The 27,027-nt window shown below is 38.0% G+C and overlaps 1 protein-coding gene across 1 annotated transcript in view; it reads right to left on the reverse strand.

Moving 5' to 3' along the window:
* The window catches only part of PCSK5 (proprotein convertase subtilisin/kexin type 5), a 255,130-nt gene that overhangs the window by 148,053 nt on the left and 80,050 nt on the right, over positions 1-27,027 (reverse strand). The window contains exons 6-7 of the mRNA XM_010568726.1: positions 5,577-5,665; positions 598-770 (exon numbers count right to left, since the gene is read on the reverse strand). Of these exons, the coding sequence (XP_010567028.1) occupies positions 598-770; positions 5,577-5,665 (262 nt within the window). The remainder of the gene's footprint in view (positions 1-597; positions 771-5,576; positions 5,666-27,027) is intronic.

The raw sequence follows: 27,027 nt of genomic DNA on the forward strand, positions 1-27,027 counted from the left end.
AGATCTCTGGGCTACATCACAGAGAAAAAGCAATAGCACAGACTTGTAGAGAAATCTATACGTAAGTCAGAAATAGGGTGTAAGTTCTCTGAGACCAGACATAAACACTAAAAGAAACATGGGTATAGACTTTTTTCAGCCCCCGTTTCCCTATTAAAATCATCAAACTTCCATTAAGAAATCAAGCAAAAAAAAACCAATGAAAGAAAGGAGGAAAGAAGGAAAAACAGTCAAGGCTTTTGCTTTAAAATTTCATTGCAATTCAGATTTGATGATTTGGCACTGCTGTGCGAGTAGCATTTTTCAGTCTTATTTTTTCTTGCAGAATTACATCATTACCTCAAAGCAGTTTTAAAGGATGCAGAGGATGATGTGTTCCAGCTGAAAATGAACAGAGCTGATACTTCAGGAAGGACTGACCGTCAGGTCAATATAGAAGCAAAATGCATTTTTAGTTTTACACAAAGGAAGTTTTTCTTCTTTCCTTCAGAATCCTTTCCTCTTCCCCATGCTGTGCACTTGCATGTACTGGGCACGTGTACCCTTACATTTGCACATGAGAGCAGATCCAGGAGATGCACTCTGATGCCAACCTACCATTCTGATGCCATTCTCAAAGGCCTGACGTGCTAGAGAAGCAGGTCCATCCACAGTCTTACCGTCGTCATCAGGCCCCCAGCTGGCACTGTAGATGTGGATGTGCTGGGGATTAAGGCTTAAAGACTTTGCTTCTACCATGTCTGTCACGTCTCCATCCAGCATCCGTACACCTTCAGAATGAAAGATATAATGAATAGGACCAACCAACTCAAAATGCTGCTTTTTTTTTTTTTTTCCCCTGGAGAAAATTGTTGTGTAGGACATTGGATTGAACGATCATAAGGATTCTACTGTTGTTAAAAAAGAAAACCCAAACCTGTTTGGATATGTGTTTTTCCAACAGCAAAAAAGTTTCTAGATGAAAAAATACAAAAATGAAGGAATATTTTGGTCTTTCTTCATGTTTTAAAAATTATCTACAAGTCATTTATTCACTAGACAGCCTTTGAACTTCAATAACAAACTTTTACACTAAAGAAAACTTAAAAAAACCACTTGAACTTTGAAATGTTTGTATGCCTCACTTGAAGACAATATAGGATTTTCTTTTCTCCTTTTATATAGCAGGGAAGCTGCAGCACCTACTTTGAGTCATTCACAGTCCTAAATATGTTGACAGATGTAATAAAAGGATCTCTGCTGACAGATAAACATGGGATTATTCCATCATTGTATGAGGATGCAAAGAAGAAACTGGGGAGAAAGCCTGTGTGTATAGACCAATTATCATACATAGTAGCAAGGTGATTACAGGAAGTTACTATCAAATACCCTCTATGTAACATTATTCAATCTGAAACTACAATATTGTGAGCATCCTCTCCTGTGCAGAAGATTTTGTAAGGTATAATCTGAAATTCTTGTGTTAAAAGAATCAATTCATGTGGGTTTGGACAAGTCAATGTGTCAGCCCTTCTAAAGTTTATGGCATTCATGATGTTTTAAGATCACTAGACTGAATAAGGTAGACTTAAATTTGGGATCTGAGAAAATCTTAAAAGTTCTTCTTTTGACTAACTGTAAGACTTTTTGACTGAAGTTAATTCTGACTGAGAAAAACGTCAATGCCAGTTTTAACCTGAACAGGAAAAGGGACCTACATACAGCTACTGTGACATATGATCAAAGGGATGTTAAATATGAAATAATAATTAGCATGTAACTATATGATAGTACAGAGTAATGATTACTTCCACAATTAACAAGTTTGATGCTCTTTCCCCTTTAAAAGGCCACTGCTATTTATCAGCCAAATTTACATATTTTTAATCACAGACACATTTCATTTTGCTTGTGAGCTCAGACTTGAGTGTTTACCAAGACCTTAACTTCCAATTAACAAAAGGCATAGGGGGTGCTTTGTTGAGAGAGGGTTTTTTTTTTTTCTTACTCTAATTACTCAAAAATGAAAAGTGATCATATTTCTAAGTTCACACAAAAGCTGCCCATGTTTTGTGAGATAATAAACTTTTACAAACAGTGATCTCACTCTGAACTTTACTTTATAAAAAAAGTCATTAAACCAACTCTGGGATTCTCAGGTTTTATTTTTCTTCCTCAGCATAATGTCAGAAAATTAATGGTGGGTGGAAGTTGTGTTCTCAATTTCTTTCAAGCACATTAAAATACATTTAGTTCTAAATAAAGACAATAAAAGGTACGCTGCTTTTGAAAGAATGAAAATAAAGCTTTCCTTTATGTCTCCATTACTGCATAGCAAGCCTAAATAATACTACATGCACCCGGTGAATAATAACTCCAAATTCTGCCGTTGCATAAGTAATTCACAGAAGGTTTTTTTGCTAATGGTGAAGTGGTCAAATCTAAAGCAACATGGACAAGACTGTGACTTAGGTGTTGCTTTCTCCAGCCAGCATCTGATAGGCATGCTTCAAGGGTGACTTTGAACAACAAGATGTCTCATTTGCTATTTAAAACAAAAATAATTTCCCTCCTTCCTTCTTTCCTTCCTTCCTGCCTCTTTCTCTTTTTCTTTTCCTTTTTCTTTTTTTCCCCCAAATGTCTGGAGTAGTTAGTTCTGCTGATCACAAAACATCCAAACTGCATTTGGCATGTGGTGATAGTGCAACAAATGCTGTCCAGAAGGCAATTAACAGGCTGCTTTTGCAGAGTGTTCCACCTAAGACTTTAGAGCTTTGTAAACTTTTTCCAATATTTGTAGTAATTGCCAAAATGTAAGTGGCATTTTAGTCAGAACAAACTTTCAATGAATCACAGGAAACATGCAAAACAGAGCTGAGAGCAAGTTTTCTTTTAAAATGTTTGTTTTTAATCAGCATCTGACTTAAACTTTAAGAAACAGCTGAACTAATTCCTCGTCAGCTGAAGACAATCTACATCTGTTGTGCCATAATTCAGTGTAACTGTTTTCCCGTCAGGACTTGAGCTCTGCCAAGTAACTAAGCACCCAAATCCCCACAGATGCTGTGCAACTTCCACAATCAGTCTGCAACAATAATAACATGCTAACCATCCCTTCCTATAAAAAGCCTCACAAGCTCTGTAGGTGGTGATTTGCTATGTGTGATTACTGCAGAGATTCATGTTAAAAAAAAGATCTACCCCTACGGTACACTGGTTTGTCTTTTAGTGAAAGGGTCTGTAGCTTAGCTAAGCACAAACTGCAGGCAGAGTACATAATTTTTTGTAAGAAACATGTCACAACCTGTGAAAGAACTGAAGGTCCAGATTGCAATTTCACTCAAGTTTTCTTATCTGCAGGTTACATCCCCATTTACACTGTTATAAGAGAAGGCTCAGAATTTCTAAGGATCTTAATTTTTGACCTATATGTAGTCAGAGGTACTTAAATGTGTGGAAACGAAACAAGGAGTACAAACATATTTAGAAAAAAAGTGAGCATTATTGGTGGATATCTTTGTTAATGACTTCCCATCAGAAAGATCATTAATCAGACTTGTTCAACTGCCAGTATTTAATGGAATATTGATGGAAAGGATTTATTTTCCCCTTTGCTTTATCTCCTTACTATCCCTTACATGTCCAGAGATGCTTTTTGGTTTGAAGTAAAGAATACTTATCTCGGTGGAGCAAACTCAACATCACTGTTGGCAGGTGCTCCTCCAAGAAGGCACCAGGAGGGTCTTTAAATCCCTGGGAAACAAGCAAGCTGAACACTAGTTCAGCATAATATGATTCAACATTTTACACTCTATATGGCCTGTGGAGAGGGAACACAACCACTGCATATTCACTTTTAAAAGGTGGTACATTACCTCAAGTGAGGCTTACACCCTGTTATTACTTTCCAGCTTTATTTTAAGAACAATGTTAGTGATGGCTCTCCAGAATCACGGTGACAAATGGAGTGAACAAAATTTTTATTTCACTTAGACCAGAGAAATTTCTTGAAGGCTGTTATATTCCTCGTGCAAAATAAATAAATGAATGAATGATTGAATAATAAAAAGGCATACATATCCTGTCTTTACTGTTGACATTAACTGCATTCATACTATGTCCATCTGAATCAGATTTTACACTATATTTAGAAAAGGCTGTGATTCAGCTAACATGCCTGGAGTGTTTCTAAAACATTATTATTGCACATTCCTAACGTTTAATGAATAATAACCTATTCAGAAGCCACTAATGGAGAACTTTTCAAGGACATGCCTAAGCTGTTGCATGTTGTGTGACTATCCAACTCACAAATGAAACTTCTCCAGAAACCATAATTTATGTCTATCAGTGCACTAACTCCCCTCTGACTCTGGTTTGACAATGCAATAAATCTGATTTCATAGCTGCTGGTACATGACCAAATGGCATGTCCACATGAGACAACCTATTAATCTGCCACAAACTCACTCAGTTGGCCAGTTCAGATTTTCTAAACCACTCTGACAGGGTAACTTTGTGCAGGCAGGCTCTCCACCTGAAGAGAAATTGTTTTTATGCATCACTCTAACCTTAAGCTGGATCAGGTATTGTCTATATTCTTGAAGCCAACAGGAAAACAGAAAGCTGACGCTAGGATGGTGTTGTGTGCTTTGGCTAATTTAAAATGCAGCTGTGCTCACATTTGATTTGGATCAAACTTGTACTGATCCAGTAGAGAACAGATACAGTACTATTAATTGTGGAAACACGGCCTCAGCTCTGCCTGCTCATATTTTTGAACTGTCCCCTGTGTATATATAGGTAAACATGTTTCTGTTTTCACAGATGGGCTTTATTTTGGGACAGAAAATCAACAATTAATGAGTTTGAGCTATAGGTCTTTCTACTGAAAGCCAATATACCAATCCCATGATTTCATCAGAAGTTCAGGGTAAAACTTCACTTGAAGCATTAAAATCTGGCACAGGCAGGCTACAGCCTAGGAGACACGTAGATGACATCTTGACAGCCACTTCCATAAATAAAGGCAAAGGTCTTAATTGGGCAGCCATTGACTAAGAATTCATAGAAACTGCTTGGAATTTCTTGGCTGAATGAACCTTCATCGAATAAGCAATAATTTGATCACACAGAGGGATCAAAAGGAGATTCGCTCCAACCACAGCCAAAACCCACAAAAATTTGTTATGTTTTGACAGTGTTTTGTTTGGGATCAATATGCAAGGTAATATTCCTGATGTGTACATTTACTTCTGGTTTGTCAAAGTTCATCACTTAGAGTTCTGAATCTGTGAGAAAACCCAAATGTCCTAATTCTGGGTTTTGTGTTTTCATCAAAGGTCTCACTTTCTATTTTTCTGTGTGTACTGGAAGGCAGTATTCCAGGGAGCACTGGAGAAGTGTCACCACAGACAGACTCCTTCCGTACTGGTATTTAATGACCCACTCTACAACTACGATTTTCTTGCTAACACAGCTAGGTTTGTTATCAATGCAAATCTCCTTCTCTTGTGGAGAAAGGTCTGAATGTACCATTTAGCACAAGTGGCTCTTTGGTTACTTTTTTTTTGGTGGGAGATTGTTTCACATACCTCCAATCTTGGCATTAAAGGCGATTCCCACTGTGCAGTGTGAGTTGTTTGCTGTGGCTGCCACTTCTCCAGCACAACGGGTTCCATGCCTGCAGTCAGACAAACATTTTTCCAAGTAAGCACAGACTGTTTGGATTAAAGGCTTTGACTTTGCTCATCCTCAGGTGCTAAAAGCATAACTATCCACAATGTTCTGCACTACTTAATCACTGGTAGTAATTTATACCCATGTTACAATATTCCTCCAAACACATTTTAACATCATTATCACAATCATATTAAACTCTTCATGGTAGGCTTTCTAGCTACTGGAAACATGCACAGTTTGTAACAAAGACATACAACAATGATACATAATCCAGAGCAACAGAAAGAAGTCTTGGATACCAGTTCCTGATTTTGAACCAATTCTTACATTATAGAAAGAATTTTTGTCCTGCATTCTCCCACAACCACTCATGTTGCTAGTATGTAGATCTCCATACAATCTCCAGCAGGCACAGTGTGTACCACACTTTTCCATGAGGAAGTTGAGATTGCACCAATGCCCCCATTGCTGTTTAGAGGCAACCCTAAGACTGGCTATATGCCAGGTATGCTCAAAGCTTCTGTATAGGCATGTCCTGGTCATGCCTTGGGCCAACCCTGCAAGCCTGCTGCCTTTCCAGAAGCAGTAAAAACAGGTGAAGCACCCTCCACAGCAGAGGTACACCCTGTTCCTGGAAGCAGAGGTGGGCTAGGGTATAGTCCTAAGAAGCTGCTGAAGGAAAACACAAAAGCTCCGGTGGTTGCTCACTCCCTTCCCCATTGTGCAAAGCCACAGTGGGATGACTGGTGTAGCTCTGATCCATGTTCTCTACAAGGTGACAATGGTCATCCATATGACCACCACAGTAGGGAAGCTTCTCCTGCTTTTTGTGATTTTTTTCCTGCAATATAGGTTTCACAGGGTGTATTCTACCAGTAAGTTTTGCCCTCACCCTTGTGCAGTTAAGCAGCTCCATTGCAGAAATGCGACACAAGCAACAAGGAGCAGACAGGGAACTTCAGAGACCTGCTGTGAAGAGGAGATATGGAGTTTCAGACCAGACAGGAAAAGAGATGGGGAGGTGATGAGATGGAGATAGAAAGATAATGTAAAGCTTGGGTAGCCACAAAGAAGTTAAAAAGTCAAGGCAAAAAAAGATAACAAAAAGGCAAGCACCTCAGAGGAGTCTAAGTGAGGCCAGTTGTGTACAGAGGCACTCTTCTGCTGGTGGTGGTTGTCAGACTGCTTCCACAGACATCTTGAGAATACAGGTGTTTTTGAATTAAAGTTAACGCCCATATTACAGACAAGAATCACAGTTGCTTTCTCTTGGTACAGCTTGTTTTGGGTAAAGTCACTCTTTATTTCCTTACTATTAGTGCAACTTCACTCCCTTAACCTTTTGAAACACTTAGATGAGGAACACTAAAATAACTTGTTTGGAATGGATTAATGTAAAGAAAGAACAACAACAAATAGGACTATGAAAAAAAGAGAGGAAACAAAAAAATAAGCAATATAAGTGTTCAGTGCTGACCTGTTAGAATTTCAAAGGAGATCATTCCATTTATCAGATAAGTAAGATTTATATAATCTATGAAAAAAGTGTAATCTTTATTCACAAAATCAAAGTGACAAGTTGGATGCTGATAAATCCTAAAGCTGGATCAAGGTTTCACAATTATATGTATATCTCAACTAATTTCCTATTAATTTGTTCACAATTCATCATTTGGTTGCCAAATGTAATCAGAGAATTTTTTAAGACTGAATTTGAAGTTTATTTTTCATATGAAGCCTAATTTTCAGGCCCGATTTTCTTCATTTGAAGAAAGCCTATTTAACTTTAATTGATATACCAATGTCTTATCCTATTACAGAATTATTTCAAAAAGCCTGAAATAAATAATTCAGGAATCACAGATGAAAACAAGTTTTAAAAAGATCCTTCTTAATTTTCAAGTATTTTCAAATAGTGTTATAGCTCTATGTTTGTTTGAAGTAGGGAATTTTAGAAATGTATTAATATTTATAGGAAAATGCCTGCAAGAACTATTTACAAGACACATGATTCCCAAAGTTCCCTTCTTTTCATTATGATTTTGCTGGGTGCCACATGTAAGTTTAGAGGTGTTATCACTCAAACATCAAAGCATGGATGATTATACCCTAGAAATGTAGAAATAACCGCACGCATCACCTCAGTGCATATAATTTATTAATAAATCACTGCCTGCTGGTGAAAGGCATGTGGCCGAGCTGCAGCTTCCCAGCAGGAGACTGCATTGGCAAGAAACCCTTCCTGGTTACTAAGTTTGGGAAGCAGTGATGGGAGGAAGGCTTTTTGGTAGAGAAAGGGGACAGATAGAAACCACACCTGGAGGAGGGAGGCTGCCTGAAGAAGAATGGAAGAAACAGCTCACGTTTCTCCGTGGTTCCCAGTAGAGTACACAGATACCTGCTGCTTTGTTAGCTACATCCACTGAGCACTGCCAAAAGGGTTAGATTTCCACTGGATCACCAAACACACCCTGGTCACCCCAGGGCCATGTAATGATTGTAGAGAGGAAACAGAGGGGACGTGTGGCGGGTGTGGGTGGGGTCACAGTGTGACTGCACCTCCCAGAAGCAACCCACAGTAACACAGGATTAACAGCAACATGAAACTATAGCCTAAATTCCAGCTGAAGTGGAAGTAGCTGCAGTGGTAGACGTAACTTCTGTAAGAAGCAGCCAAGGCTTTAGAGGACTGGTATGGAAGTACCATGACTCATATTTATTGAATTAAAGCACAGCAAGAAATTTCATGTAAATTTCTCATAGTAAAAAGCATATTCCAGAGAGAATTAGATCTCCAGACAGTTTTAGAACATGTGAGTTAAATCAACTTTGCTGACTATTTCACTAGTCCTCAAGTATTGGAAAATCCTTCTTTTTACCATATTTTAAGTCCAGTAATGGTATAAATATATTTTGTAAGCAGATTTTTATGTTAGACCCTTGCTTCTCTGCCAAGATTATTCTTAATTGCATTCTACATTTATAATGGAAATGACAAAATTAGAAGTTGTTTTATTCATTTCAAGGTCATATGTATAAAATGGCACTTCTTACAATCAGTCTCCTACTGTGTGAATTAATCATATATGCAGCTCAATTTGTTTTAATATGTTATCTTTTATAGGTCCTTTAAGTAATATTTCTGTTATGCTGTGAAAGGGAAGACTTTCTAAAAAATCTGCATATAAAAAAATAAGTGCTTTCCACACTGCTTTTAATTTTCCCTGTCCTAGACTTTTGCTTGAGGTCTACAGTCTGGAACATACTCTGAATTCTGCAGTTAAAATTAGAAAAGTCTTCTGATTAATCAGTACACTAATTTCTTGACTAACTTGATAAACAAATATGATGAAACTGATGCCTGAAATTGATTGTCTGCTTTAAAGCTATGAAAACTTTTACTGAGCATGAAATCCTGAAAACTTCAAACTGCAGTTTATGGAGGCAGCATAACCAGTAACATGGGGTGAAACAAGAGGTGCTTTCAAGTTAGCATTTTTTGCAAATGTATATGTATCGCAACACAACAATCTCCTGTCTTTGTGAGATGCCTGCATCACCCACAACTTGTTTAAAAAGTTGATGCAGTCCTAGAAGAAAGCATGACTGCCCTTCTACAAAGACCTATCCTGATAAACTTTAAGGGTCGGTCCTTCATTTCACTGGATCCTTTGCCAGCTTCTGTTGAAGGAAAATAAGTTCCCAGGCTATTAAATGGCACTTTGAAGAGACACTCAACTAAAAGGTTTTGCACTTGTCCTTTGTGTTAATGTCAGGGTGATGTAGTATCACAGAATAGAAACATGAAAGAAAGCTTGGTTATGAGACATTCTGCCCATCTACAAATTTGTCTCCTACCTGGAGTCTAATAGAAAGAAAAGGAATGGAGAGAAAAAAAGCTTTTTTGTTGTTTGTTTGTCTCATAAGAAAAGACATGAAAAATCACTATTCAAAGACAGATTTAGGCTCAAGAGGCCATTAGGTAAAAGAAATAAGATGTCACAGGCATTATTTTCAAACAAAGTTGTACTTAGATGCTTATAAAGTTGGCCAGCACTTTCCACCATAAAAACATCTTTTATGATTCTGCCTACCTTTAATTGCTTTAGCTAATTTTTCCATTCCAGGCAAACAAGTGCAACTTTTTCAGAAATGCATTTCTTTTCATTTTTTGTATATGAGACAGACAGAACAGAAAGAACAAAGAAAATATGCAGGCAATTAAGACTGATTTTCTTTTCTTTTTATAAGGGGGAAATTTGTCAGTCTGCCATTAACAGTAAGTCAGTAAGGTGTCAAAGACCTACTCATGAAGAGCTTAGTAAAGATAATTTTCTTGCCTTATGATGCCCTCACTATTATATGGAGAACTTGAAAAAAAATTGTTGAAGAAATACACTTCTATGAAAAGGTGTATGTTATTTTTTTCTGCTGCATGCATGAAGAGTGCTTGAGCACCTGGATGCTAAAGGTGCAGTCTGTTGATGACTCTCTAAGTATAAGATAAGAGAAATTTAACAGCTACATACTAATCTGTTACACAAAATAACTTTTTTTCAGTAACAGGTTTTTTCTGAGACAGAAATGTCTCAGTATTTCAGGCAATGATGGAAAGAGAAAAAGTGTATGTTCTGTGATCAACTATCAGTCTCCATCCCACTGAGTTAATTGAAACATAAGACATTTATCTTTCAGTAATCACTCTTAATTTGCCTTTCAGAAGAGGAAGAAGGTATAAGGTACCAGGAACACCTTTAACATAAAAGTTAATGAAGGTTGCTTCTGAATGTTTAGAGTAAGGAAACATTCAGAGTTAGTGAAGACAGCTGCTGGTAATTTGAAAAGGCCCTGACACATAAATTGGCTCTGCATTTCAGAGCCTCCATCTCTGACAGCTATTCTTTGAATTCCACAAACACTTTGACCATGCATCTCTTTGTCGTATTTCACTCTTCTGGAGTTCATCAAGTATTTCAGAACACAAAAAGCTCAGGGGACTGGAGGATTTAAAGCCCTCCAGCTTTTCATGACACTAACATTATAGTCCAGCCCACTTCAACCTGTCACCAATGAGTCTTTTCAGAACAGGAATTTAGGGAGAAAAGAGTTTCAGAATATTTCAATGCAAGTGCCAAACAAACATCTCTGGGCGTACCAGTAATTTACTGAGGTTTTCTGAGAGATATGCAGCATAGGAATTAAGTTTGTAAACAAATTAAGAAAACAGTGGGGGTTTTGCCGGGAGGTGTTTGTTTGTTTGTTTGTTTGTGGTGATTGTTTTTTTTTTTATCCAGGGAAATGTCTACAGAAAAGAAGAAAACTTCACATCCTTTGCAAATTTAATGCTGCACATATTGTAAGAGTGGATATTAAATAATTGTAAAAAGGTTAGGATAGTCTAAAAGTTTACATAAGATTATATACATTTTAATAGACTGTGCTTGAACAGCTTATTTTTGATAACCATCAACTTCCTTTCTCAGCATAATTACATAATAAACATATTCCCTATGCATAAAGACAATGCATTAAAATTAAGAAAAAAACTGACTTAGTTTTTATTATAAATTAGAGTAGAATCACAGGGATGGAACCTGTAACATGAACTAAACTATGTAGTTGGTGGACATTGAAAATTATAGGACTAAAGGAACTTTAAATGTTAAAATAATTTTCAAACCTCTATGGGGAGAGGAACAATGGAATTTTAGGTAGCCATTGTTATCTGTAGGAAAATATCTGAGTTGGCATTTATTTTTTGCAAAACTCTTCTTTAGTTAAATTTTTAAATGTTTTCAGCATATTCATAAACAGGAAAATGTGATATCTGAGACACCACAATGTAATAATTGCTGCAGAAAATACATACTTTAACTGCAATCATCAGAAATACATTTTATCAGAAATGAATTTTATTGCATCCCAGAGTAAGTCTTATGTAGTGCAGAATAAATAATGTTTTAGATCTGTTCATATATAAATGGTCTCTAATAATCTGGACGATGAAAAATACTTTCCAAACTGGCACTAGGTTGGGATGTTGTTCTAGGAACATCTGAAAAATGAGATATAAAGGAACTGTCAGAAGTTAAAAGCATGGGCAAGGAAAACCTCCATCTTTAGCCTTTAAAACATAATCTGCTACAGGTGAAAAATAATAAGAATAAAGCTATTTCACAAAGGAAAGATATTTGGATATTAGTGGAGAAAGAGATGACAGAGTAAATATGAAAAACAAGTTAGTTACTCAGATCTTTAATGTGAGATATCAGGAAAAATGCCAAAAACTTGGGTGTTACATCACAGATGGGATCTTGTTTCTGAGCATCACAGTGTTGTAATGTAGTTACAGCACAGGACTGGAAGCTGTCTTGAGTCAAGGTCCCCAAAGCTAATAACTTTTTGCATGATTATGGGAAGTTACTTAAAGAATAACTTGAAAATATCTCATCTATTTCTCACAAATAAAATCAAAGATGACAGCATTAAAATAAACACATGTAACACTTCACATCTCAGACATGCATATCTTAAACTTAATAGTGTGGGTAACAGCGATGCTGCCTTGCCATCTCTCTACATTTGTTAGCTGTTAGTAGTGAGCAGGTAATTTGTCACAAATGTGAAGTTCTGATATGAGCCCAGCAAAGCACTGTGCTTCCAGAACATTAATTACCATTTTACAGTTTTGTTTGTGTGAGTGGACAAATGAATCTTAATGTATAAAACAAATATGCCTTTTTTTCTGTATTTTCTACCAAAGGTAAAACAAACAATGAATAGAAGGTCTGATGGATCCAAGGAAATATGACATAAAATGAGAAATAGCAAAAAAAATCAGCAAATAATGTATTTAGCCAAGTATACAGTGTTATGTATTAAAAATAAAAATATTATTTACTGATGTCTTAGTATGTTTTAACCCAAGGTAAAATTTCAATTCAGCCTCTTTTCTGGAGGGAAAAAGGCATTGGTGAGAAGAAATAAAACAGTTCAAAAGCCAGCAAACAGCAAAACTTTCAGCTGAGCTTTTTATTTTTCATACAGCCTGTCATATTAACTGTACAGTAACCTTCTTCAGGCGGGTAATCCAATTCTTGTTCCCATTCATTAAAGCAAATTGCAAGTAAAACTAGTACAGTTTAGTTCCTGTGCACTGGAATTAAACCTGTTCAGCAGCAACATCAAGGCCAGTATTACCCTGGAATAGTATACTGCTACCTACTTTTTTAACCTAGTTCAAGGTGGTTGAGAGGCTGTAGAAGGGATGGAAAGTCACAGAAAAAGGAGGATGTGCTCCAAACAATTCTGGCAATCATTTTATGTATAAAAGGTTGGTTGATCCTTTTTTGTGTACAGCCTGAAGAATAGAGTAGCATAAACACTTGGGAAGAACTGAGTATCTGCCTATACTTTTCTCATTCTTAATCTGTGAGACTAGACAGTTTTATCACTTCACTTGTGACATACAGAAAAAAAGACAAATGAAGGTCCAATTTCAAATCTTTTTGGAACATGGCTAACAAAATGGTAAGGGGAACTACTGCACTATACAACTTAATGAGGGAAGGAGATGGACAAAATCAGGCATCTATTTTTAAACAAGAAAAATTCTTGTAATCACCTGGTAAAAATTGTTAGTTTAGTTAATTTTTTACACTTGCAATTACTGGTTCAGTACAATAATTAAGCTGTCTCTTCCCAGACTGCAACAGTCTCAGTGAACAGAACACAGTCCTAGAACTTAAATTCTGCAGAATCTCAATAACCTTACTAACTTAACTTTTAATAACAGTAAAGTAACACTGTACTCTTGCACAAATAAAGGAATCTTTGAAACTTCCCAAGGCAATCACTAAAAACACCAAACAGAATAAACATTCCCAGTACCACCTCCTTCTTGATTGGGACACTATCCCTCTCATATATTAACACTGCCTGCAGATGACAGCAGTAAAGCAACCTACATCGGGTCATTCAGTGTTTCAGGTATCTCTCGCTGAAATCCACTTTGTCTCCACAAAGTAGAAACACCTGGTTTCTTTGGGGAGAGGAAAGAATAAATATGGGTCTGCGGCTGCCCCTCTGTGGTTTTCTGTGCAAGGCTGGACATGGCTGGTATGTGCCTTAGGTCATCTGTTGATAAGCAGTTGATCTCCCCAGCAGTTCCTCCAGATACATGTTATTTTTCAGTTCAATATCAGCATATATAATGCAAGCAATATATTCAGTCAGATAGTGGAAAAAAACATCTTTCTGGCAAAAGGGCTGACATCCAGCCCCTGTTTCAGTGCTCATTGTTTACTACCAAATTACCTGCTTTAGCATCACTTTTCTGCTGAGCAAATGCCTTTTTTGAACTGTCTGTATGTGAACACAAGCACATTTAATACATATGGTATAGTGCACAACTATGGAGGACTGTGTCTCCCTTGTCTCAGCTATTGCCATGGTTATAAACAGGAGTCATATCATATGGGAATTAATAAAATATTTGAAGCACTAAACATTGGGAATGTTATGCTTTCATATCAATGCAACTCTAATCCCGAAGACAGAGCAATCAGATGCGGGACACAGGGAGAAGCAGATGGAGGCGACACAGGAAAATCATGGGACATACAGCCTTCACAGTTCCTTTGTCTATACCAACCTGTGTCTCAGAGGAGCACCTATGAGTTGCTGAGCAACCAAGGTTAGTGGGTCAGAGTAATACCTGGAAAGCCAAAAAAACACCTATAGAAATAATCGCAAGACAAATCCTGAATGTGGAAGCTGCAGAGGAAATAATGTTCCTGACAGTTATTATTCCCATGCCACAGCCAATGCACTGTCCTCTAATGTCTTAATAATGCTATATTCATGTTTAAGCCTGCAAAATGATGCTGCCCCATGCCAAAGAAATGCTGTCTGGATACTTACAGGTCCCAGCTGACTAGAAAATAACCTCAGCAGGTGCCTCAGAGGCACCTTCTCTTTCTTTTTCCATCTCTTTCTATCTCCATGCAAGAAACTTTTAGATCCTTGCAAAAAAAATCAGTTGCAACACAAAGGCCATCTTGTCATTTTCTCCGTTAATGCACTACACAGATTTCTAATTGAAAATACAAAACCCCCAAAGCAATCAAACAAACACCCAAACCTGAAAACGTCCATAGGTCTTCATAAAAAGAGACTGGAAAGAAATACGTAAAGTCACCAGGAAACCTCATAAAATCACTAGATATGTTTCTAGATGTTGTCAGCAGATACATTGCTTCATCAACTATTTTACTTAAAAATTGCACTGATTTAACTGGAAAGACATAAAAATAAATGTATTTAGACAAACAAAAATCTTTGCAGCCAGCTTCTTATACCATTTAAACAATGTTTTATATCACCTTAATTTATGCTTGTTAATAACAAAAACAAAGTATTGCCACATGACATAAGTATATTTAAGATGAGACTTAGAAAATGAGTCCTTACACTAATTCTCCTCATGCAACTATATGGATAATGAGCATAGTTTAAGGTTTGTTAATGTTTTTGGAGTCTAAAAGTAATCCTACTTTGGGATCAAGGCCTCACATTGAAAAGGAAGTTAGTGTCACTCCCAATATTACTTTACACAAATCAGAAACTCTTGGTATGCTTTATGAATGCTTCCTATTAACTTAACTTAAGCTGCAGGTTTATTTATTGTTTCACTAATGAACCATTATCAGTATTTCTGAATACAGCTTCCTGGAGTTGATGATATATTATAATTTTCAATATTTTTTAAAAGCTTTAGAGTAAGAACTGAAATACTGACACTGAGTATTTTTGCCTAGGCCATGCATTTGTTATTCCTAGGAAAATCCACCCATATTTATCTAAGATATTAGCCTTAGAAAACACAGGCTTGGACACAATGCGTAAAGCTTGCTAGAAATTTGCTGCTGAAAATTCCAAATGTACCACCTGCAGTGAACAAGCTTGTGCTTGAGAAAGCTCACTGTGTACTGGCTACACTATGTTATCTATACAGTAAGCATAAAGAAGAGCTTTGGATGAAATGCATACAGGTGGAGTAGTCTGTCATCTATTTTTTGAGCAAAGGGAAAAAGTGATTAACCAAACCCTGCAAATTTGCTTTCCCACCTGCTTGCATTTCACCACCTTTTACTATAATGTCTACAGACTTAAAAAATCATATTGTTGAATGTAAGAAAATACTACTATTCTCATTCTACTGAAGAGATACCAAGCAGTTAAACTGCAAATCCGAGACTAGGAGGAACACCGCTACCAGAATAGGCACAGCTTAATAATGATAACTTTCAGAATAAATATGTAAATTCGACACCCTTTTCTTTGCTCTGTAAGCAAATCATCATTGCATCTGTAAACAAAGCCAGGGATAAAACTTCTGACTGCAATTTCTCAGTATCCCTGCATAAGCTACCAAACTGTGTTCAAGCCAGTGAGAGGCAGGAATATTTTGTTCCGCATTAGTGCTGGCCCATGGCAGAAGTCTGCCCTGTGAATTGAAAGACTTTACATTGCAACCTAATTGTGAATGAAGAAACAAAGTGATGGAATTTATTTAGTTAATGCTTTTCATCTATTTGAACTTATGGCTGGCAAGGTGATTTCTAAGATTTTCAGGAGACTTTGACCTGCTTTGGTGATAAGTTTCTTATGTATTTGAAGTGTCCTATATATCTGACATCTGCAGATGATCACAAATTTCCCTGACAAGTGTATCTGCTGTTGCTACATGCAATACCTGCAATGATACAAGTTAACAGAATCGAAGAAGGTGTTTTTCTACTTTTCTTCAATTGTTTTCTACCTGCATTGCCCCATGCTTCATCCAGTCACTTCCACTGCTCTAGGTGTCACTTATGTGTTGCTTTTCAGGGACCAATGGACCAGCACAGCAACTGTGGGATCAGCAGTTCTCCAGCAGCTCCACGTTTGGATACTTCTCTGGAGCCTAAGTCTCTTATACCAGAACATGCCTACATACACAGAGAGTAACTTATCACAGATCTTGTGGTCAACGTCACCATGAAAATGGGCTTGCAGGGACAATGCTTCAGATACCTGTTACCATAAAGAACCCTTCCAAAGCTATTAGAATTACTCCTGGGAATGAGTACATTATTAAAATGTTGGGGTATTGACCCCAGCAGGCAGCTAACCCCCAACCAGTCACTCACTCCCTCTTTCCCACTGGGATGGGGGAGAGAACTGGAAGATCAAATGTGAGAAAGACTTGTCAGTTGAGATAAAAACAGTTCAATAAATAAAAGAAAAAAAAAAGAAAAAAACACAACACAGTGATGCATAGGCAATTACTCATCACGTCCCACCTGCAGACCAGCGCCCAGCCACTCTCCAAGCAACAGCTATTTTGGAAAAACTCCCCCCCTAGCTTTAGTGCTGAGCATGATGTTATATGGCATAGGATATCTTGTAGGTCAGTTGGGATCAGCTGTCCTATCTGTGTGCACTTCCACCCTCTTGTCCACCATCAGCCTCCTTGCTTGAGGGGGCAGGGTGAGAAACAGAGAAGGCCTTGATGCTGTGCAAGCACAGTCCAGCAGTAGCTAAAACACAGGCTATCAACACTGTTTTTGTCACAAATCTAAACATAGCTCCATATGGGCCTCCCTGTGTTCCTAAACCATCATAACTAACACTAATACTTATGTTCTTTATCACCTTAAATTCATGGCCATAAGCCTGCTTTGTTACAGACACGTTCTGTACTTTGGCATTTTATCTTCCATTCCACATCTTCTGTTTCACAAGCTTTTGTATGAAAGTGTACTATCAGTCACTATTTATCCCAATTCATGTTTTTCATCCAGACTGACACCAATATATATATATCAGCTGGAGAGATCTCAGGTGCTTGCGCAATCTCATTTTACTTAACAATCTCCACATTAGAGTCCCACAATTTCTGTGCAATTACAAAACAAATGAAACAGAAAAAAAAACTTTCTCAGAAATATTTTGCATCAGGTCTACTGAAATCACAGCTAAGCAGAAATGAAAAACATTCTATGAATACAAGAGTGCAGATCTGGAATTTCATGTTTAGACCTCCTTGGCAGGAAGAGCAGTCCATTGGACCTCCCAGAAATGGTCTGGAGGAGTGCTTTTAGGGAAAAAAAGATATTCATGCTTTCATGCAAGGAAGATACTGACAGATGCAAGGATCCTAAGGTCATAAGGCAAAAAGGAGGAGCAACACAGTGATGTGCAGGCAGGTCATGGATGGGTCTTTACCCATTCTGCATACACCATTTCTAATAGTGTATGACTGCTGTGATAACATTTTAAAGAAATGAATATTTTATAACTCTGGGTCTCCACCGTATTCCTACCTATTTTGAATTCTGAGTGCAATTTCAATTGCTCTGTGCAAGATATTTACTGTGCTTAATCCTAAATTTCATTTGATGTTGTTCTGCATTAAATGGACCTCCTGTTTCTCTTTAGAGCTGCATTTCAAAGATGAATGAGGAAATTGTTGAAATAAGTTCAAGGCCTTCTCTTATCTGTGTTGACAATTGTTTTTTAATAAAACTTACATCATTGATTCAGCAAGATCAAGGTTTGCTCTTAATTGGAAAAAGGGTTTCAACATAAGAAGTCTAATTCTCACACACTCACTACACTGCAGAACAAGGTAGTAGCTGTTCATCTGATATTTACGGAGTGTTAAGAAGAGTAGTGCAGGGACGTAAGTTTGGGCTGAAAGGAGAAGTAACACATACCTTCTCATTACACTCTCTTTGGCACTCTGACACCTCTAGCCAACAGCCTCACCATCCCACATGTTGGAGAAGTAAACAGGCCATAGTCTCTACCTCAGTTTGCTAAAATCAGAGATTTGATGATTGCTTTGGGACTCTATATCAACACAAGTAATTTTCAAAGCTGGTTAAACTTCTGTAGCATAGACCCCATCAGCACAATCTACCTCTGTGATGGATAACCATTGCTTTACTTCTGCATCTAGATTTCTCTATCTGGATTGCTTTCCTTCAGGTAAAAAAGATAACTTGTCTTCAGGACAGCAATCTAACTTTGCTTAAAGCATCAAATGTAATAATTTGCCTGTGTATCTTTAAGAAAAATTAAAAAATCACAGGAACGTAAAACAAGGCTAGAAAAAATAAGGCTGCCTATAGCAATAAGTCTATACAGATGTGTATTTTTTCATTTGTAAGAAAAAGCAACATCTGAGAGTTTTATCCTGAAAATGTCTTATAAAAACACCTACTAATGCCATTAAGACGTTTGCTTATAGAATAACTTTGCAGAGTTCAACCGTTAATAGCATGTTATTTAGAAAAATGCTTCAATTACAAAGCTTTTGACACTGGATTCACAATTGCTTTATCAAACTTGTAACTAGAGGTCTGCTTTTGATGCCACAAGCATTAAAGCAAGAATCAATATTATACTTTGTGCATGTGTGTGCTGGCTGAGAAGTCTCAATGAACCACATTTTGCACTGCATTGACTGAGCTGACTACTGTGAAATCAGCTGGCAAAACCAATTACCACACACACAGAGTGGATCCACCCTTTAACTTTTCTCTAATACCTACAATGTCTGAAAAGGGGACAACATATAGAAATGTATTTGTGCTCTCAAATTCTATTCAGCTGTAGAGCTTTATATAGAAACATATGCAACTTGAAACTGGTTTACCATTTTACCAAATCAAAACTTGCCTACTGTAGTTGTAGACTCTCTCTTCCCAAGTTCAAAATCTGAAAATACAGATGCATACTTAAAGGAAATTTCAACTCTAGGAAAAAGACCATCTGAAAAAACCCTTTCATTTCTAACTCTCCAAAAAAAAGAATTAAGAAAAGTGAATGCCACAAATACCATAACTATTGGAGCTAATATACCTCCTATTGTTGACTTTGAATTCGAAGGGAAGATCTGACTCATTGTTATCAATTATTTACATAAAAGAACAAGAAACAGTTGCACAATTCTTCAGAATTTCATTTTATTTGTGAGCTCATTGTCTGGTACTTCAGTAATTAGAAACAGGAAAAAGGCTTTCCTGTAGTGTTGTGGTTAAATGTTTTGAGACCATGAGAGTCTTATACATTATAAAAAGGAAAAGCACTGCTCCTCAAACACTGGTTAGACAGTAAGAAATACCACTCAGCGACCGATACCAAGGTAGTGAAAAAAGATTGTCTTTTTCATCTTTGAGCAACTGGAAATCTGGCTCAACTTTGGGTTTGTTTATTCCTCTGTTTGACTTCTCTCACTTTCAGTGACTACAAAAAGAAATGTCTTTCCTTTGGCTCTCAAAAAATTATAAATCATACTACTTGTGGACTTCAGAGGGGATTATGTAATGCAGTGTGATGGTATAATGAGCAGATTAGATGAGTTTACCAAAAAGGCAATTTTTGGCAGTTCAACAAATCTTTCATTAGGACATTTTCCACTATTGAAGCTGGAACCTGGATCAAAAGGCTACTGAATCAAGACCTGTAGTGCAATGAATTTTTTATTGTCTTGTCAATATGAAATGCTCTCACAAGGGACTGACCATAGAGACCAGTGATGAGGGTGCTTGTCACGGGTGAGTGAATCAGCTTGACAAAGACTGCCTCTCCTCTAGCCCAGCTAATTGTCCTCAGCTACCAGCAATTCTGGGGTCCCACTTACTCTCAAAACACTTCAAATAAGCACACATTTTATTCTGAAGCAGAAAAACATGAGAATTTCAAAACATCAGCACTTAGCTTGTTTTCTGTTCTGCTTTAATGCAGACCTTCTCTTCCCATAGGTTAAAAACCTGTTTTAGATTAAAAGAAAAACATTATCAAACACACTATGTAGTGGGGATTCATGGTTTGTGTTTCTACAATATTTTTCTTTCAGGGAAAGAAAGTTTTCCTCTAAAAAATTTTAAACACATGCATCAAGTCCTTCAGTCCTTCCCTGAGAGAAACAAAGGATGTGTGATGAGTTAACCCCTGAGTTATGGCTACCTGAAGGACAGGCATGTTCATTGGGTAACAGCAAACAGGGACTCTAAGTAACAGTTAAAACAGAAAGTGAAGAAAAATATGCTCCAAATGAATCTGTAAAATTATCCTAGTTCAGCACAGTACTATTCTGCAAGCTGCAATGTTTCCCTCCCTTATTTTTGCATTTTAACACTGGGACCTTTAACTACAGCAACTGGCAAGCAACACAGATCTAATATCTCATGATCTTCATGCTGCATCATGCCCCTAGGCACTTAGTTGTTACTAGATCATAATTAACTTGGAGGCTAGCTGATGAATCAGTAACACTGCTCCTTGTAAAATGTCGCAATCTCACTGTAAGCTGACACTGACACACTGAACCCTACTTCATTATTAACATCTGCTAAAACTGAAGCACAATAGGACACGGACATAAAGGCAATGAGTTTATAATCTGAATAGAACCAAAACACAAAAAATCAGGATTGCAATCTCTGGCTGCAGCTTCTGTACCAACAACCTCTGACTGTTTGGTTCAGACCCTGGTTTTCATAAATGAACACTTCACCAGTTCAGAGAAAACAATCCAAAATCTGCAGTAACCTAACAATCCTAACCAAAATCCACTAAATTTGCAGTGACACTGAGACACACTACACACCTGACATTCAGTCATTGGTACCTGGAATTAACAATATCACACTCAGTGCAAGCATTTGATTTATTGATCTGAAATGCATACACATATTCAGTTAATTCTCTACTCTAATTTACCTTCCTGTTAAAGAAGATTTATCTGCTATCAGAGATGCTTCGCTGGCATTGGACAGACCACACTCTGCCAGATGACACCATCACTGAATCCTTTGGGTGTTAAGCCTCTAGAGGGTGGAGAAAATCAAGATGAAAAGTCAGCGTACAGAAAAAGAGCAGATACAATGGAGATTCCCTCTGGAAAAAGCCTTTTCCTGAGAGCTGATATCTTGCTCCAGCTTATCTCCAGCCTCCTTCCACAGCTTAATCACTGGCTTTCCCAGGTCCTCCCTGCAGGTGTGAGCCTTAGGATCTTCAGTTCAGTCCTGTTTGAACAGGCAGGCACAAGCACAAAAAGTAGTCACTAGTCTAAAAAATCGCCAAGGTCTTTTCTGTTGTTGTGATTAGCCATCTGACAGCAGAATTGGTTTTTATACAAAAGATAAAGCACAGGAAGGTGCAGCAGTGCTTCTCAGTACATCTTGTCTTCCCTTCAGTTTTGTCTGCAGCACACGATACAGCCAATTTCAAAGCAATATCAACAAGTGCATACTGGCAATGAAAATGCATAAACTACATAGACAGATATACCCAATTGTCATCACTCCTTTCTATCACACTGCTGCAGTGGGAACCTTTTTGATATGATCTTTCAAGCCAGCAATGAGACACTTCAGGCTCCCCATGTTTGACTGTGCTCAGTTCTTCAGATATCTGCTCTGAATGGTGTCACAGCAGTCAATGAAGCTTTTTAATTTTACTTTATTGACCATCCAGGAGGCAACAGAAGCTGATCTGCCTGTCAATATCTAGCATCCGTTCTGATTAAATGACTCAGAACATACTACAGGTCTTCAACATAAGCAGACAGTATAAACTAGCAGCTTGTCACTCTTGGAAGAAAATTAAGCCTTTGGGATTTTATTGAGCATCTACAGTAATGTGACTGACAAAGGAAAGTAATAATGAATTGGAATGGATGACACAGAAAAACAATGTCAGTATGTTGGATCAAGCGGGACTGAAACTCATTAACTATTTTGCTGTTGTGAGAAAAGATATAAAGCTGTCCAGATATTGTAAAGTTTAGACATAAGTAGCTTGTGTTTATGATTTTTGAACAGCAAAAATTGTTGTCTCTCAAAAATCTTACATTCATTAAAAAATAATTTAGGAGGTTATTTAAATAAGTTATTTATGTAGTGGGATGCATCACTGAAAAATGTTGAAGAGGCATCCAAAGGGTGACTCAGTATCTCCAAAACAGAAACAACAGATTACTTTTACTTTTTCTTACGTAAGTTTAATAAGAATTGCATTAAAGTCAAGGTCCTCTGTTCTATAAAAGTACCTGTCAGCAGAATAAGACCTAAGCTCTGAAATATCATCTCCAAGAAATTTCTCATGAAACGGAAAAACATATTTTTGTTTGGTCAAAACAGCAAAACATTTTAATACTATGAACATTTCTGTTTTATTTCTCAGGCTATACGATGGGTAGAGTACCATTTCAGTGATCTCATCTGCATTCTGTCTAAGGATCTGTGTCTAATAATGCCTAGTTGTTTCAATATAGATGTTTACAGGTAATGGTGGAATAACAGAAAAAGAATAAAGCAGCAGTACTCAGCAGTAAACCAAAACAAGATACTTTGCATAGCAAGAATTACTTCATCCACAGCTGACTGCTGTCTTTAGCCTCTGAGCAAAAGGAAGCTCTAGCATAGGTCTGTACCATTTACAAGCTTCGTGATTTGCTGCCAATTTGTAGAAACCAAAGTAAACTTCTGGCAGGACTCCTACATACCATAGTAGTTAAAGAAACTATCGTCCCACCCTGATTTTGACTACAAGCCTTGAAAGATTAGCCTAGTGTTTCTTTCTACTCCCTAATTCTCCTTAGCTAATAGAAGATTTAATGCAAAACTTCAAAAATATAATTTTGGAAAGTGCCACTAGTTATCTACAGTCACTTCACAACCCCCCAGTAAATTTTTTCTCATTCCTTTTTCCTCACCAATAAGCCTCAGCAAAAGAAAGCCTTCACTACTAATTAAAAGTGAAAAGCTAGCAAACAGACCACGTACCCTGATGTTTCACAGCTGCGTGCAAAAGTGCCCAGAGACACCTGCTTATTTTTACAGCAATTCTTTTTATCATTCCAACCCTTAAGGTTGGGTTATAAAATGAGGCAGAATAAACTAGATCACTACACGAAGCAATGGTGCATTTGTACATCCCACCTTCACTGGACGACACAAATCACCATTACACAATGTTGTCCAGTTGCTATAGCAGGAAGCAGGAATCAACCAAACTAATCTTGTGCATTATGAAGTCTTTGCAAATCATGGCTTTCAGAACGTTCCCTGGTTGTGGTTACCTCAACTTCCAGGCACAGCTTGAGTATCTAGTGCCAAATGACCACGTATGCTGGATAATCAGAATTCCCGCCCAAATTTCTGAAGATATTTTAGACATATAAAAATACAGACAGGCTACTAGCAGTGCTTTTCAGTACCTACATAGTCATTTAATTCTTGTTGAGCCCAGTGGGAACTAGGAAAGAAAGGCTGACAGCCCCAAAAGTTGAAGGTGCTTAAGTGGTGCTTACCAGGCTCAGTGTATCTGCTAACTGGAAATACCAAGCCTCTAAGCAGAGGTTAGGCTGCCAAGTAATCTTACACTGAAAGCATGCTTCATGTATCCTCTGTGTCCAAAAGCTGACTCTACACTGATGCTGTACCTCCTGATAACACTGATGAAGCTCAGTACAGCACAGTATCTGCCCTCCCACCACCACATCTCACAGCAGGACCTTATGGGTTGGGCAGTGAGAGTATTCACCAGGGAGGCAGGGTATGAAAACTCAAATCCCCCAGCCCTAGGAGATAAATGAACTGGTCCAGTTTTATATCCCATATAAAACTCTAATTAGCAACAAAACAGAAAGCAGCCTGCCTTCTCTGGACATGCTTTGTAAGAAAGTGATGATTTCAGTACCCAGCCAAAGAAAAAGATTCAGCTGTGATTCACAGATGGAGGTACATGGCTGCTTGCAGCACCAAAAAGGGTGAATCCCTGAAAGTGCACCTAAACTGTGAGGCCTCCAAGTGTACCCTCACCGTGCCCCAACTCCAAGGACAGGAGCATCTTCACCCAGATAAGCCTGGATGTGTACCTGAAGTGTGTGTGGGGATAGGGGGTGGTGGACAGCAGGAGAGAGGGACATGCTGTGATGCAAACTGGCAGCTCAGTCGAGGAGTATTTTCAGAGGGCCAGGCTGACTGTCACATCTTTTCTCAAAACTCCTTGGAGGCCACTGCTGGCAACTGCCTGTCCATCACACTCGGTTTTGTGGACAATAGTTGCAGGCACTTGGGGCATTGTCATACAGTCACCTCAGTTCACTGAAACTGGCATTGCCAGTGAGAGGTTCAGGCCATGCTCCATCTTCCCCACTTGTGCCTGTCTCGCTCTGCTCTGACCTCAGGCTGAGCTGAATGAGGTACCTGCCCAACCTGGCTGAAAATGCAATTTGTTATTGCTGTTGGCAGCGCAGCTTTCAGTGCAATTCACTCTGGAGAGCTGCGCAAAGGCTGGGAAAAGTGGGAAAGAGCAAACATGAGGTAAGGAGTGGGGGTGACCACCCTTTTGTGGTGATCATGCAGCCACAGTTTTGCTCTTCCAACACTTTGTACAGGGCTATAATATAGACACCTAGTTCAAAGCTAGAGCTGCTGACGCAGCGGTCTGTCATGCAAATTAGTTGTTGCAGCATGCTGAGGGACAATGCCTACATAGTCTGGGCTGTAAACAATTTATGTTCCTATGTTCCTACTCTGTTTTCAGGTAACTAGCATATTTATAAACCTTGCTTGTAGTCCTGAGACCTCTCATAAGCCAAACCAAAGATTTCTTTTATTAGCCGCTAAAAATTTATAGCATATTTGCTGATTCTGACCTTTGTACACCAGTGACAGGACACTTCTAAAACTGAGCTAACAACAGCACATGAAATTCCTCCATTGTAAGACAAATATAAGGCTTTGGAAAGAGTAAGAATTGATAGATTTTTATTCATTCTTCTGTTTCAATGAACGTGTATCTTGAGGACATCTTCTAACAAGTTCAGTGTAGTATTAGCATTTTCCATACGAGCATCTAGCTTTGAAATCCTCACCTTGTCACTAACTTAACTGAGGCAATGCAGCTACCTTTTGTTCCACATCAGTGTTTTCTTTTTGCTTAAACTTAAAGTAGTCTGCACATGTAGAATGTTAACACATTTCAAAACAAAGGGTTTTACTAAATTTCTCTTTTTATTCTCTAATGGTACTCTTGCTTTAGGAGATTTCTAGTGAAGAAGAGGCAGATAAGATTCAGTAAACTAAGCTTCTGTATGAAAATAGGATGAGAGAGATATGCCTAAGGGAAAAAAGGGAAAGAAACAGCTCTTGCATGTAGTTGTTTCTAGACAAAAATATTTGGCAGCATGTAAACTGTATCAAATAAGAACAATTGAATGAGAATATATGCCAAGATTGTGGTCCTAAATAAATAAACTATTATTATTATTCAAATTAAAACCAACATAATACCTTTCTATGTTAAACAGTATTTCTGGTCATCACCACTAAGATGTGGCTGTGTGTGTATGTACATTTATTTATATAGCTTCTAAGAGCTAAATCCTTACATATTTCTGATCTTGCCCTACCAGGCAGGATCAGGCTGACTGACCAAGCAAGTACTTGGCAGAATTCACCTCAGTTTTCACAGTTATTTCACCCTATAGCTGAAAGTAGCTATGACAGCTCCTTGATAGTCACTGTAAGATGAGTGGATCTATACATAACAGGAAGCTACGAGTAATGAGGCCCTGTTCTTCAGCCTGTCCATACGTGGTTCCCTGCTGTTATGAAGAAGGTGTTGACCAGGAGAGGATTCTCGCATCAAAGTGTGATCCAGGGTTGCTCCAGTTGGTTTCTCCAGTCAAACCAATGTTAAGTTTTGTTGCTGACTTCCAGCTCGCACCTGCTACACTCTTCTGGAGAAAGTTTGTAGGATTGTAGGGAAAAGACTACACAAAGCCAAAAGCATTTCAGTTGTGTAAAGGGCAAAGTTTCACCTCTTGTAGTCTTTCTTCTTCAGGCAAATACTAAATGTTTTCCTCAACAAATAAAAAAACCTCTAGAAAACAAAATGCAGTCAGCATGTTGACAACTAGTAGGATTCTCCTGCCTCTAATTCATGCAGTTCCACAGAAAGATATTTCTTTCTGCCAAGTACCTGGTTAAAAAAATGTTACGAACAACTAACTGCCCTCAAATACCCATGGGAGCACAAAGGTGGCCTGCTTCATGAGGTGGGGTGTCCCTCCCAGTGTCTCCCCCAGCCTTCAACACAGCATATCCAAAGAGCAGAGTTGGAATGACAAATACCAGGAAGCAGAGCTCTGAAGGAGAAATAGGTCATTCATGGAGATATATCCAACCAGTCATGTGACACAGATATTATAATCTGGCAGAATTGCCGCTTTGGGTCTATAAGGTTTCCATCAAACCTCCACACGTTAAGTCTCCATCACTTTAAAAGACATTATTACAG

The sequence above is a fragment of the Haliaeetus leucocephalus genome, unplaced genomic scaffold (assembly GCF_000737465.1).
Source record: "Haliaeetus leucocephalus isolate CR32 unplaced genomic scaffold, Haliaeetus_leucocephalus-4.0 Scaffold251, whole genome shotgun sequence".
In the NCBI taxonomy this organism is placed as follows: Eukaryota; Metazoa; Chordata; class Aves; order Accipitriformes; family Accipitridae; genus Haliaeetus; species Haliaeetus leucocephalus.